At 32.1% G+C, this 14,600-nt stretch overlaps 1 protein-coding gene across 1 annotated transcript; it reads left to right on the top strand.

The window, feature by feature from the left end:
- The first annotated feature begins 13,009 nt into the window (after positions 1-13,009).
- Positions 13,010-14,328, top strand: LOC133177210 (uncharacterized). Its single transcript, XM_061312289.1, has 2 exons — positions 13,010-13,184; positions 13,881-14,328. The coding sequence occupies exons 1-2, from the start codon at positions 13,013-13,015 to the stop codon at positions 14,249-14,251; spliced, it is 543 nt and encodes a 180-aa protein (XP_061168273.1). The 5' UTR covers positions 13,010-13,012; the 3' UTR covers positions 14,252-14,328.
- The last annotated feature ends 272 nt before the right edge of the window (positions 14,329-14,600 follow it).

Here is a 14,600-nt window from a genome sequence, read left to right as displayed (position 1 = left end):
GTTGATTCGATACGCAAGAGCATGCTCTACGTATGTACAATTTTTAAAACGAGGTAAATTATTGATAAATAAGTTGATGAAGCAAGAATATCAACAGTCTCGTTTAAGTCATCATTTCGTAAGTTCTTTGGTCGATACAATGACCTTGTCAGCAAATACAATTTATCATTGAGTCAGATGCTGACTATCGTTTTTCATACTAATTGTTAGGCCATTATTTACACACTGAATTCTCGACGAATTTTTTCCGTTAATTCCCGATTATGACAAGGAACACACGGCGGGTGTGACCGGTCGATATATATATATATATATATATATATATATATATATATATATATATATATATATATATATATATATATATATATATATATATATATATACAGTACCGACCAGACACAACCTAACAGAAAGCGAACCCAAAGCGCACCCCGGGTTCGCTGCCTGGGTTCGCTTCGGGTTCGCTTGGGGTTCGCTATAGCGGACCCCGAGCGAACCCGGAGCGCACCCCGAGCGAACCCGCAGCGGATCCAGAGCGAACGCCGAAAGCGAACCCCAAATTCAGTAGCGAACCCAGCAAGCGAACGCGCGTTCGGTGTTGCGTAACTGATCTGTCAATCAGGATTAGCGATAAGACGTGTTAACCAATCAGCGCGTCGACCGATCAGCATGCCAGTTTGTCATTCGATGTAAATAAAACATTCTACAAGCAAAGCGTGTTTATGTACAGTGTGAAATTATTATTAACACGATCAAAAAAATATTTATATTTATAAATTAATATTTAGGTAGCATGTTATATTTACACATTTATTTTCTTTATTTTTTATTTTTAAAATCCGTCTATTTATATTGCATAAATTTATCAGACAAAAAGCTCTTTAATGTATAAAAGAAAATAATGGTTAACAATTGTTACTGAAAAAAAGGGGAAAAAAAGTATTTTGACAAATTATAACATTTCAATATCTCAAGATACTGTTCAAGAGTATGTATATGTACGTGTTTTCATTCAATTATTTTATTTTTATAATTTTAATTTACATTTTTGTTTAAATCCAGATCAACATCAAAATTATTAATCTTCTTAATTGAAAAAAAAGTAAAAAAAAAAAATATATATATATATATAAAAAAAATGAAAAAAGAACAGCATAAATGTACTTGTACAGTATGTACAATCGTAAATTGCTATGGCAGTATTTTGATTTATCTTTTACAAAAAAAAAATAATGTAAAGCTTGATTTACCTTGTTTATTATTATTATTATTATTATTATTATTATTAACTGAAATAAAAAAGAAAAAAACAACGCGCAATTTACATGTACATTATTGAACGAACTAATTATCGGTAGTAAATAAGCAATATAATAAGTCTTTCAGTATTGTATTCTTTTAAATAGCATAACTTTAAATGATTAAGCGTATAGTAAAGATGTTTAACGATTTTTTTTCTCTGATGATGGGTCACGTTAACTGCTTATTGTGGTCATGATATTTTTATATCAATACATCAGAAATGTATATTTTTACAAAAAAATTATTAATTCCCATTACTTACATAAATAATTAGTCGACAAATGTACACGACATGATTGTCGGGGTTACTTTTTATCCATCATACTTATTATTATTTTAATTTCTGCAGATGAATGAATTTAAAAAAAAAAATGCTGATTTTTTTATTTTTGAATTAATAAATGGAAAGATGAATTTAAGTATTCATTCATTATTTAGACCACTTTTTAAAAAAAAATTTACCCCCATACTGCATATTATAAAATCCAATAGAATCAAAACTCGCATTCAACGTATATCATATGATAGAACATGCTGCATTCGATCATAAATTACATTTTTAAGTATCAAAAAGATAAAAAAAAACTTTAAGTCGGAGAATTACATTAATAATTATTTGTAATCTAAAATACCTATTAAATCTTATTTACATGTAGTTTCAAAAATATTTTTTTTATAATTTATTTTTTTCAGTTTTCCAAAGTCGATTAATTGCAGCAGTAAATATTTTTAATCTAAAATATCTATTAATAAGTTTTTTGTTTTTTGGCTTTTTTTTTTTTTTTTTTAAATATCCACTCCTAAATATTTAACTATTTTGTGTAAAACGTGATCGTTCGTGTATGTTGTCAACAATAACATTGCAGCCACTGCACATGCACATGTATATCGCCACAAAAACAACAATGATCGATTTCACTGCTGTATTTGGAATAAACAAGGGGCGGAGCTTACTGGCGGCAAGATTAAAGCGGGGTCCGCTTCGCGCATGAGTGCGTAAAGCGAACCCAGAAAGCGAACGCCGGGTTCGCTCTAGCGGACCCAGAGCTGACCCCGAGCGAACGCAAAGCGAACCCGAAGCGAACCCAGAGCGCACCCAAAATCTCTGAAAGCGGACCCGTAGCGGACCCCGAGCGAACCCAGAAAGCGAACCCGGGGTCCGCTTTGGGTTCGCCCTGGTGTTAGGTTGTGTCCGGTTGGTACTGTATATATATATATATATATATATATATATATATATATATATATATATATATATATATATATATATATATATATATATATATATATATATATATATATATATATATATACATACATACATCTTCTGTGTAAATGCATGTATACATATATAAGAGGAAGGTTTGACTTCCTGTTTGAGGCTCATTTATAAATTTATAAATTTTCGATATTTTTGCATATGTTTGTAATGACCGCACTAAAATTGTGAAATATCTCCGTTTATCTGAGTAAATAAATGGATATAATTTTTATATTTCATTATTGTATAAAGATATAAAATATGTAACTAACTCTCCCCCATCCCAACCCCCCGCCTGAAAAAGATGAATAGTAACACACAATGAGAAAAAAGGGAGGAAAAAAATCATGCGCTTATTGCGTCAATCATTCTTGTTTTACCGCATATACACTATGTTTTCGCATTTGACACGACCGATTATGAGCATAGAATATTATTTCATGTTGAAGTCACACCAAATTTTACTATCCATGAACAACATAATGCATAATGCTTCCTGTTTCCTTTATGAACTTTAAGTGGCTAAAAACCATGCCAATTATTAAAAAAGAAATTAAATGTTTTATATGCATTTTTATTGTTTTTGTTTTGTTTCCTTTTGACTTATATTTTATCTTCGAAATATTTGCTATGGTAATATGAACCTATATGATTATTGATGCATTCAGTCTTTTTAACGATTTCTTTAATTCTTTGTCTAAACTACAAATAAGTGCCATTACTGAAAAGTCAAAATCTTTCAATAAAACACTGTACAAATAATTTATATATGGTCATTTAAATTCATTAATGTTGAGATGAGAAGTTATTATCCTCCTTTATTCTATTAAAACAGAGGAATCCCTTCAGTATTGGTATTTGTTTTGTCTTGTTTTTTTTCTATGTACTCATACATAAGAGAAATTCAAAACAACGCATATAAATATACGAGGGATGTTCAGAAAGATCAGAGGCACTTAGCATTACTTTTTTAAATTAAGGACAGAGGATACAAAAACATTCTTTTTGTTCAAAAATCATGAAAATAACAACTTAAAGTATGTTGATATAGGTACAATGGATAATTTCAACCGTATATACATGTATTTTCATTTTTATTTGAAGTTTCACACTTAGTCATAAAAGTGATAAAAAGTGTATAGATTTATAACCGTGACGGAAAAATGTTTGAATTTTGAATATTATAGAAAGTTTACAATTAACATTTTAGAATTTTATTACTTCCGTCATATGATAATCAAATTCAGTAGAAAAGAAATGTTCAACATAAAATTTGAATGATGTGAAATATTCTTTAATTTAAAAATTAGAAATTTATAAACAATACACTAAACATTGTTGCTAGTAATATCTGCAAAATGGCGTAAAGTGAAACCTCCCCCCCCCCCCCAACCTTCTTATCAAAAACTTATGCATCGTTTCACATTCTACATTTTGACAATACTTTGCTTCAATGAAAAAAAAATCAATTTCTGAAGATAGATAGTCCTCGTTGAAAAAAAAAGGGGGGGGGGGGGTGACCTTGTAGAAAGTCAAGGATCAGGAACTAACGATACAATTTTGTTTGCACATTGAAAAATTCCAGCGTTAACCCTAAAAATGCTGGAGGAAGCAGGATATATGTAAAAAGCGAGTTGTGCATGTGTGTTTAAGGGGCACAGGTGATATATGATATTTATGTATGATATGTGCTATATGATATTATACTCAATGAAAATTCTTGAAAACAATATAACGAAGATTGACATTGTAGCGGTCCGTTACTGATAACTTTTGATTCGTGACATTGCAATGGAATGAGAGTAAGAGTTAAATCATTATTTGAACGTTTTAAATTATTTTCATTGATTTAATTGAATTTGAGAATGAGGCAAATGTTTATTTAAAAATTCTAAGATATGAAAATTATGTTATTTTTTTTAAATCTACGAGTATAGCTACATGTAAATGGAGCACTATAAGATTCTTTTATTCAGATAAATTCATTATAATAGAAGCGTAGAGTGTTTCAACGGATTATGAAATAGAACTTTACCCCCCCCCCCTCTCCCCCCTCGTTCACGAAGAGTCTACCTTAGGAAGTCCAATGATATTCACAGTATCGCGTGTGTGACGGTACATATTTTCGTTTTGTACATATTGTCGTCGGCGACAATATGTACCTACCCTCACTGCACATATTGTCGTCCATCGGGATATATTGTCGCCGGCGACAATATGTACCGAGACGAGCCTTATTTTCCTCCTGCAAAATGGACGACAAAATGTACAGTCAAGCACCAGGACATATTGTCGTCGGCGACAATATGTTCAGTCAAGGTCGGCATATATTGTCGTCGATATATTGTTTTGACGAATATTTACTTGAGAAAAGAAAGAGATTGACAAACACACACACGCACGGAAGGAGACAGACAACATTACTCGCAATACTGTAGGGAGAAAACTTTTTGGTCAGAAAATTGTGTCCAGGATTGATGTACATCACTATGACATACATCAAGATATCGCAATTCTTGAAGATATCTGATAAATCAGCTATTCTTTTTTTTCTTGCAATATATACTTGGAGATTGAATACAGATATTTTTTTTTTTTTCTGTTCAGTAGGAATGATTATTTGGAAATTATTTTTTGCGTTATTCTTATAAACGATCATGTGCCGATATAATATTATAAATATAATTTATTGTTAATAATAATATAAGAATAACGCAAAAAATAACATTTTTAGATCACCTGAACTGAAAGTTCAAGTGAGCTTTGCTGATCACATCTTGTCTGACCGTCCGTCTGTCTGTAAACTATTCATAATTTCAGCTTCTTCTCAAGAACTACTGGGTCAGTTTCAACCAAACTTGCCACACTGCATCCGTGGATAAAGAGGATTCAAGTTAGTTCAAATGAAAGGCCATGTCCTCTCTCAAGGGAAGTAGTTAAGAATAAGTGAAAATATAGTGACTTCTAAAAATCTTCTCAACAACCACTGTGTCAGAAAAGTTTAAACTTGTGTGAAAGCTTTATTAAAAAGTGTAGATTCAGTTTTATTCAGATCATATCCCTCGGGGGATAGTTGTGGCTACAATAGATGATCTACGTTTTTCATAGAATATTTAGAAAAAAAATCTTTCAAAAGCTTCTTTTCAAGAACTACTGGGTCAGAAGAGATGATACTTGCGTGAAAGCTTCATAGCGTACGTTCAGTTTTGAGGTGCTGGCACACAAATAAAAGAACCCTCACTGCTCAATGATCCTGAGTGCCAAGTATAGGTCTAAATTTGCAACCCTCCACCGGTAAGTGGTGACGTCTCAATATGAATGAAATATTTTCGAGAGGGGCATTTTAACAACAAACAAACAAACAAAAACAAAATCAATTTTGTTCAAGTCACTACCCCAGGGGTAGTGTGGGGCCACAATGAGTGATCAAAGTTTTACATAGGAGTACATCTAGAAAATCTTTAAAACTCTTCTCGAACACCAATTTAAAGACAGATGTAGCCCCCCCCCCCCCCCCCAACGCTTGGTGGTTTAATTTCTTTTTTTTTTTTTTTTTTTTTTTTTGCTTTTGGTAAGTTCAGTTTGTTTAACTTGTATATACTTAGTCCATAGGTAAAATGTCATAATCAAATAATTAACTTAACATATACAATAACACTGATGGACGACAATATGGGCAGTGAGTGGAAGGTACACATTGTCGCCCGCGACAATATGAACAGGACGACAAAATGTACCGTCACAATTACGCTGCTTGAAATAGCATACGAGACACGTCAGTGTGATTCTCACGCCAATTACATTCACAAAACTACCAAAAAAATTCAAAAGACATCTTTAAACAACAATATCTGTGGGGCGACAATATGTACAGTGAGGGTGAGGCACATAATGTCGCCAGCGACAATATGTACATATGTAACTTTTCAGTCGGCGACAATATGTACCGATGGACGATAATACGTGCAGTGAGGGTAGGTACATATCGTCGCCGACGACAATACAGTACAGGCAACGCGGATCCCGTACAGTCCCTGAAACGTTCTACTTTCCCACTTGAACGGTGAGCGAACGCTGAACGAACGGTGAACGAACGCTGAACGAACGCAGAGCGAACGGTGAGTGAACGATGTGTGAACGCTGAACGCAACTTGGTGAACGATGTGTGAACGGTGAACGGTGAGCGAACGCAGAACGCGAACGGAGCGCAAACGCGAGCGCAAAGTGAACGGTGAACGAACGGTGAACGCAAGATGAACGATTTATTCGGAATGCCTCTGATCTTTTCCTTGCATTGAAACTATTCTATTGTGTTCTAATGCTTGGTGCTAAAAAAATAAATAAATAATAAATAAATAAACAAATCAATGAAAATTGTCCTAAGAAAGACGATACATGCACATTAAGTAAAATTATTAATTTAAGTTTCTTGCAATATTTTCTGCACGTATGTACGATGTTTAAATTCAACTTTTTAATAACACGATTTTTATCGCTGTAAAACATTGTAATTGTTAACGAACGCTGTAGTATAACAGATGAAATTAATCTAGTTGTAAAATAAATATGTTTATTTTTATTTGATATATAAAACCATTGCAAATAATGTGGATTTTAGAAGAGAAAACTACGGACTTATAGAATGAATTACAACGGCTGTAACAACCATACAAGGGATTCCGTGTAAAATAATGAGAAAAAAAAAAATTACAAAGGTATGTGGACCTATTGCATAAATACACTCGTATTTTAAAATCTTAATGCAATAATATATTTATGTGTCAGTTTTATTTTTTTATGATGATTTATTGTGCGGACTTCTACATGTATCTGTAGACATTTCCCGGCCGTGATTATACTCGGACAAGATGATACAAAGAAGCAATCATATTATTTGTTATATATTAAATTTTCACAACTTGATATTTAAGTAATATGTTGGCATAGTTTTTATTAAACAGACAAATGAGAGAGAGAGAGAGAGAGAGAGAGAGAGAGAGAGAGAGATTCGGTTTTAGCCCCCCCCTCCTAAAATGTTTGCACCTATATCAAACAAAAATTCTAATTCTTTTCTAAATATATCAGGCAGTGAAAGTATCCATTTTTTTAATCAACAAATCCATTTGTTTTACAGTCATAAAAGGTTTTTATTTTCCTGCTTCAAGTTCACACGAAGTCCACGTGCTTGACCTGTCAATCAAAATCATTCGACACTGTGCAGGTGTGAAAGTCTCGTCACACCGAAGGCAAAGTGTTAGTATTTCCAAGAAGTTTTAACATTTTTTCTTATCATTTCTAGATCTGATTCCAACATTTCTAAAAAAAAAAAAAAAATAAAATAAAATAAATAAATAAATAAATAAAATACATTGGGAAGAAACACTAGGAATGATTAAGCCGCTTGAATTTGAAACATACTCCCTGCCAATTTAAAATACATGTATCACTGCCGGCACATGTATATTTTGAACTACTATTGTTTAATGAATTTGTTTAGATGCATGTTTGTTTTGGACTGAAATTTTTGTGCTACAAAACACATTAACTTCTTTTTAAATGTTAACTAAAATGTACTGGAAATACTAACTAAGTAACCGATTTAGGGGAAAAGGGGGGGGGGGCTCTTAATAATATCGAATGACAAACATAAAGTTACGGTGAAAAATATCATTATCGGAGAATCACCTTGGTTATTTAAATGATAATCATGTTATAAAGGCATTTCTCTCTCTCTAATTAAAGACTTTATATATGTAAAGTAGAAAAAAATTCTTTAATGTATTACATTTTAAACAAATATATTTTTTTAACCACACTATCAATTTAATTCGCTCTAAAGATATTTAATTAACTGGATATCCGCAATACTGTTTATCATTCTCAGAACAAGTTCTAACATGTATTTCTGTATTATTTGAAAAAAATGTGATAGAAATAAATATTTTCGTATTTTTGTTGCAGGTGGTAAATTAATTGACTTCGATTACTATCTATCCATTTACGATTTGTCGTCTTTAACATAAAAGCAAAATGTTGCAGTACTTGAAGTATCAGTATTTTGACCGTATTTAGATTTAATTTTTCAGCATCGTTCTACATCGGTACATACATGTACATGTACATGTACTTATAACAACATTGATTTTCCACATAAATTTTATAAATAACCTAACAGATAAGTTACAGTAATAAAAATAAATATTGTAGATAATTTTTCCCCATGAAATAATGATTCTTTAAACACTGTATGTTATTTATTAAATTCAAAACCTGTAAATCCTTACTTAAAAAAAGATAAGTCCTTTCACTTCGGAGTTCCGAATGACACTGAAGACTGAACGATAAGTGAACGCTGAACGCAAGGTGAACGCAAAGTGAGCGAACGAAGAGCGAACGGTGAACGCTTTGTGAACGGTGAACGCGAGCGCACGGTGAACGCTGAACGCAAAACTGTGAACGGAGAGCGAACGGTGAACGCACGGTGAACGAACGGTGAACGCACGCTGAACGAACGGTGAACGAACGGTGAGCGAACGGAAAAATGGGAAAGTAGAACGTTTCAGGGACTGTATTTCCCGCGCCCCGTCGCGGTATAAACACAACGCGGGATATGGCCAGGTGAGACAGGTAAACCGCGTTACCTCCGCGTGAAATTCATCACCTACCTGTCCCCGCCGCGGTTAAATCATCGATCAACTAGTATCGTAAACAAACGGGAATTATCTCCCCGAGCAGGAATTTTGCGAAATTTCCTCTTTAAAAAAAAATTAAAAACCCGCAGTGTGTGTATACTTATGAAAGTATTTTCTTTTATCTTGCAACAGTTAGGTGAAAATGATGAACAAAAAAAATGTAAAGCAAAATATATTTAATCGTTTTTTATTTTATTTATTATTTATTTTTGTTATATATCAATATTAAAGCGACATATTTTGTTTTAAATAGTATCAAGAAAATTATTTATAAGCTGTGTCATTTGAGAGTTTAACGTGACAAATTTTAATGTCGGAAATATAAGTTTTAATAACTTCTCTTTTCAAATTATATGCGAACTGCAATTTTACATACACGTGCTAAACAATAGTTAATCCGAGTTCCGATTAACAGTTTTCAGCATTCCTATGAGGAAAAAAATACATCTATATACTGTTCATGTTTTTGTATTTTTTTTTCCAAATTTAGAACAGTATAATTCATTTAAATAATTTCACTTTACTGTATTAATATGCAAGCATTTCCCTGAAATTTTCGAATGACCGGAAAGCTGTAATATTCGATGGTGAGCGTTTGCAGTGAGTGGGCGCGTGAATGTTTTAAAAGATATCAATAAAATATAACAATTTTCCCCCTCGATATTTACTTCTTTTGTAAACAGTGGTTTGTTTTTAATTTAATTATTTCTCCAATTACAGAAGTTGGAATGTGCATGGTGATGAACTTCACAAAACAATTAATTTTAAAAACGGGGGGGGGGGGTTATATCACTAAAACTTATTATTCTCAAAAATATTCAAGAAAAAAAATCAAATGCCAAGTTTACTTGAATATATTCTGTTTCTTTGTGTATTAAGTATTAGTCGCGATCATTTCCTGTGTATAGGGATTAGCAGAGCAAGAGCAGGAAACGGCATGCCCCGAGGGTTTCACACCTGTCGTAGAGTAAATGTACCTGGGGTAAATTTCTCTGCATGTGCAAGGCGTTGTCTAGCCATACAACACAGAAGTCCCTTCAATGTTTCATTATTTCTTCATTTTCAAATGAAACTACAACCATGAAAGTTACGCGAGTCAATATATACTTGCTATATATATATATATATATATATATATATATATATATATATATATATATATATATATATATATATATATATATTACACTGAGTGTTTATTAAAAGGAAAAAGATCAATCATACATTTAAAACAAATTAATAGAGTTTAAATGAAATAAAATAAAATAAATCAAATCAAATTATGTTTTATTACTATTTTTTAAATGCCGACGGGCTTGGTATTTATGTTTCTGTTTAATATACATGTATATGTACATGTGCATGTATTATGCAAGTAGAATGTAAAATAATAATAAAAACAACAACAACAAACACGTACAGAATGTTACGGCAGGTGCATCGTTTTTCCTTCAGTCAGTTTATTGATTTTTCGAGTCCATCGATTAAAACAAAATATTCATAATAGAATTTCAATGAAATAAATTGCTTCTGGATTTTTTTTTTTTCAGTTTCAATATGTCGTTTCTGTGAACAGATAATATACTGTAGCCGATTTATCAGTTTATTGTCCAGTTGTGGACTTTGACTAATTCTACGATCGAGTTTCTGAAAAACACAGAAATAGTGACAGCCACAGACACTACTTTACTAAACTAACTGCTTCCAAGACGTTTATTAGATCGCCAATATTGCTTCACGCAATCTGAAGGTATTACAGGTATCTCGTTGGGGTATTGGCCAGTTACACAGACACCTGAAAACTCGTAGCCTATCGCTATGACACATTTTGTCTCTGAAAATAATAATTTTTTTCTTGTGTGTTGTATGTTCAAATTATTTTAGGGCACCAAATCAGCTGATAAAAGAGGATCTTTCCGATTTGACGATGCGTGTTAATGAAAATACTGATGAGCATGATCATATTAATTTCAAGAAAATGGGAAAAACTAGTTATGAAATTATCCAGAATAGATGGGGTGTTATGATTTTATAAACAATTATAAACAATAGTAAAAAAAATGATATGTGGATATTACTTTAATTTACAGTCTTACATGTTTTGCGCATAATATTAGCAGTTAACTGGTTAGTGGTGCAACATATTCCTAAATGTACACGTGTTTAATACTGTTAACATCTCTATCATCGTTTTTCATTCTAATAATATCCGATATATATATACAAAGGCATATATTTTTTTTTAAAGAAACCAAAGACTGTGATCGAATCTCGCAGAAAAATAAACGCATTAGCTATATGTACATGTAACTGAGAACGCAACTGCACGGGCTAATCGTGGACCCCGCATTTTATAATGCATTAGGAAACGATGGCATTAAAAAAAATCTAATGCTACTGTTATAAGGTGAATTATTTAGCAATTTCAAAATAATTTATGTTGGAATGATTGATTTTAAATAAATATATACGGTAAATGAGCTGACGATATTTCATCCAATTTTACCGCACGCACTAGCTATATTTTTTTTAAGTTGGAGAAATAACTGATTTTGAGTGACTATTGATAAAATACATAGGAAATAAATAATTATTGTACAATTTGTTATTACTTAAGACGAAATCAAAAATTCATTTAATGGTATTCATGCTATAATGTAAGCCATAATCTTTAATAAATTAACCCCCCTTTTTTTCGTCGCGATTAAAAATCGAAACACTTTACAGGTAACAACTCTAAGCTGAGGAAAAACGGTAGCTGGCCCCGTCGCGGTGTAAACATGGTCGCAGGTAGCACCGCGATCAAAACCCGCGACGGTGTAACGCGGAAAGGATTAACACACCGCCGAGGGGACGCGGTATAATACGGGATCCGCGCTGCCTGTACTGTATGTACAAAACGACAATATGTACCGTCACAGCGTGTTTTATTCATCTTTTTCTGTGTTTTTGTGTTTATTGTAAGCAATTATTGGTTTATTGATTAATATATCTACCCAAATTGTCTTTTTGTAAAATGTTCCAGTTTTTGAGAATTGTAGTATAACATCCTAACAGTATTATAAAAGATGAAATATTTTGGTAAAAAATAACAACGTTTAGATAGCTGGTATGTTTCTTTTGATGTTCTGTCAACAGTGTTTAATAAAATGTTCATGGACTTCAAGCGATCCAAGCGTCATTCTTCAGCGTCATGCATTGCTTAGAGAACCAGAAAACAGTGACGTCGTGAAAGCCATTTTTGCATTTATTCCTAAATATTGTCTTAAAAGCACATTTTAAGACCCATAAACGTTACAAATAATGTTCATTTTGTGTTACAATCACAATACTTGGATCGGTGTTATGTTGCAGATACGACTGCCTGAAACTAAAAAGCTGCGCAAAGTTATGCGCACTGGAATTAGACTCGGCCTCGTTAAATTCATTTATTTTCCCTGTCAGTAAACCATGTAAAACACATCATTATACCTTATCGTAGTCCGAAACGGTTATCCATAGACGTTTATAAAAGATTTAAAAAGCCGAATGTGGTTCCACATATTGACCTCTGAATACCGTGTCTCTACATTACAGGACGTTAACCAATCAATGTACAGAACAGTATCCAGTTTAAAGTGTTTTGATTTTATTCAATGATATCATTTTCCTGAAAATGGAAATGGAGAGGGTAGATTTGACTGACATAGAGGTCGATCAGTTTCCTGAAGAACCAGGAAGAACGGATATTGCTTTTGTTGTACAGGGAAGAAAGATGTACTCCTTTAAATTAATTCTTTCCATTGCATCTCCTGTTTTCAAAGCAATGTTTTCTTCCGATTTCAAAGAAAAAAATGCTAAGGAAATTGAGCTTCCCGGAAAAACCTACTGGGATTTCGAAAAATTTCTTATGTGCTTATCGCCAGATAAAAACTTGGATTTGGATGGTATGTATTTCATAAAATGTGTGATTTTGGCGTTTGATAAAACAATCAGGTACAAATATCACTCGAAGTATATGAAGGAATCCATTTGGAAGATACACATGTTAAACAGAAAGTAAAAGAATTTCTGTATGGTAGGTCATTTAGCACTATAAAGATGAAGTAAACTAATCATTATAATATTATTATCTTTTACCTTGCTAGCTATTTATACATATCGATCTGACAAATGCTGAATAAACAAACTTAATGTACTTTTATTCTCTGTGTTTTATTTTTTCTATGGAAGACAATAAAGAAAATAATTCAGTTTTAAACAGGCACGATTAAAAATGTGTTGGCTTTATCTACAGAATGACTTTTTGAGTTTCACTGAAATATCAAGGCTAGAAACCATTGACTGCTTATGTGCAAATTGTGGATAAAAGAAGGAAATTTTGTAAACGGGATCACAAACTTCTACATGTATAATGCATATATATGTTAAGGAAAATAAATAATAAGAAGTAGATGTTGGATGCTCAAATTCTCTATACTTTCAGTAGTTTTTTTTATTATATACTATTTATTAGCTAAATAATAATTATACATATCGATGTAACTAAAGCAGAATAAACAAAAGTAATGTACTTTTATTCAATGTGTGTTATTTTTTTCTATGGACTTCTTTAACTAAATATAACTTGTTTCTTGTTTTAGATGATATAATTGAGAGGTTACTACCGTTAGCCCAAGAATACCAGGTTAATTCAATTATCAGGAAATGTGAAACATGGCTTCTTAAAGAGATGGACATTAGAGAAGCTACAGATAATTCCATGAGAAAAGAGGTGGAATTTTTATTAAAATCATACTATTACGGAAGTGAATACAAAATGCCAAAAATACGAGCACGGGCTTTGAAACGACTAGTGCCATTTAAATTGAAGACTTACAAGAGTGTAAAATCATTTTATGAAGATCTCTCTGAAAAAGATAAAGTAGAACTTCTGGAGGCCAGAATATATGAAGTTGATTCTTCACACGAGGCTGGTATGTATTGTGAAGAACAGTCTTCATATTTTTGGTAACTTTTTGTGATTTTCATAAACAAGATATATGTATGTATGAAACATTATTATATATATCTCGGTACATTGTAATAATAAATGAGTTGGTATAAGCTTTTCTAATTAAAGTTGTTTCATTTTCGTGTTCTGTGATCTTATGTTTTCAGAATAACACACTTCACATCAAGAAAAATGTTAATCAAGCAAACCCTAGAAATTTTTAAAGGGAATATTATTGATATTGTTAATTAAAGGAATTGACATCCACTGATCATTTCTTCTATTTTATTTGTATGAACAAAATTCAATATAAAACTCAAGTTAGGTCCGAGTCACACACGTGCTCTGCAAAATATAGTTTCATTCGCGA

Source organism: Saccostrea echinata, unplaced genomic scaffold (genome assembly GCF_033153115.1).
Source record: "Saccostrea echinata isolate AGI-Se365-2 ecotype Australia unplaced genomic scaffold, CSIRO_AGI_Sech_v1 ptg000104l, whole genome shotgun sequence".
Taxonomy (NCBI): Eukaryota; Metazoa; Mollusca; class Bivalvia; order Ostreida; family Ostreidae; genus Saccostrea; species Saccostrea echinata.
The sequence above is the reverse complement of the archived record's forward strand: the minus strand, read 5'-3'. Positions and strand labels throughout refer to the sequence as shown.

Bases quoted from the DNA above. Each gene is read 5' to 3' on its own strand.
- LOC133177210 (XM_061312289.1), top strand. From the start codon at position 13,013: ATGTACTCCTTTAAATTAATTCTTTCCATTGCATCTCCTGTTTTCAAA. The intron at 13,185-13,880 runs GTATGTATTTCA...TTCTTGTTTTAG, and splicing joins TAAAAACTTGGATTTGGATG to ATGATATAATTGAGAGGTTA.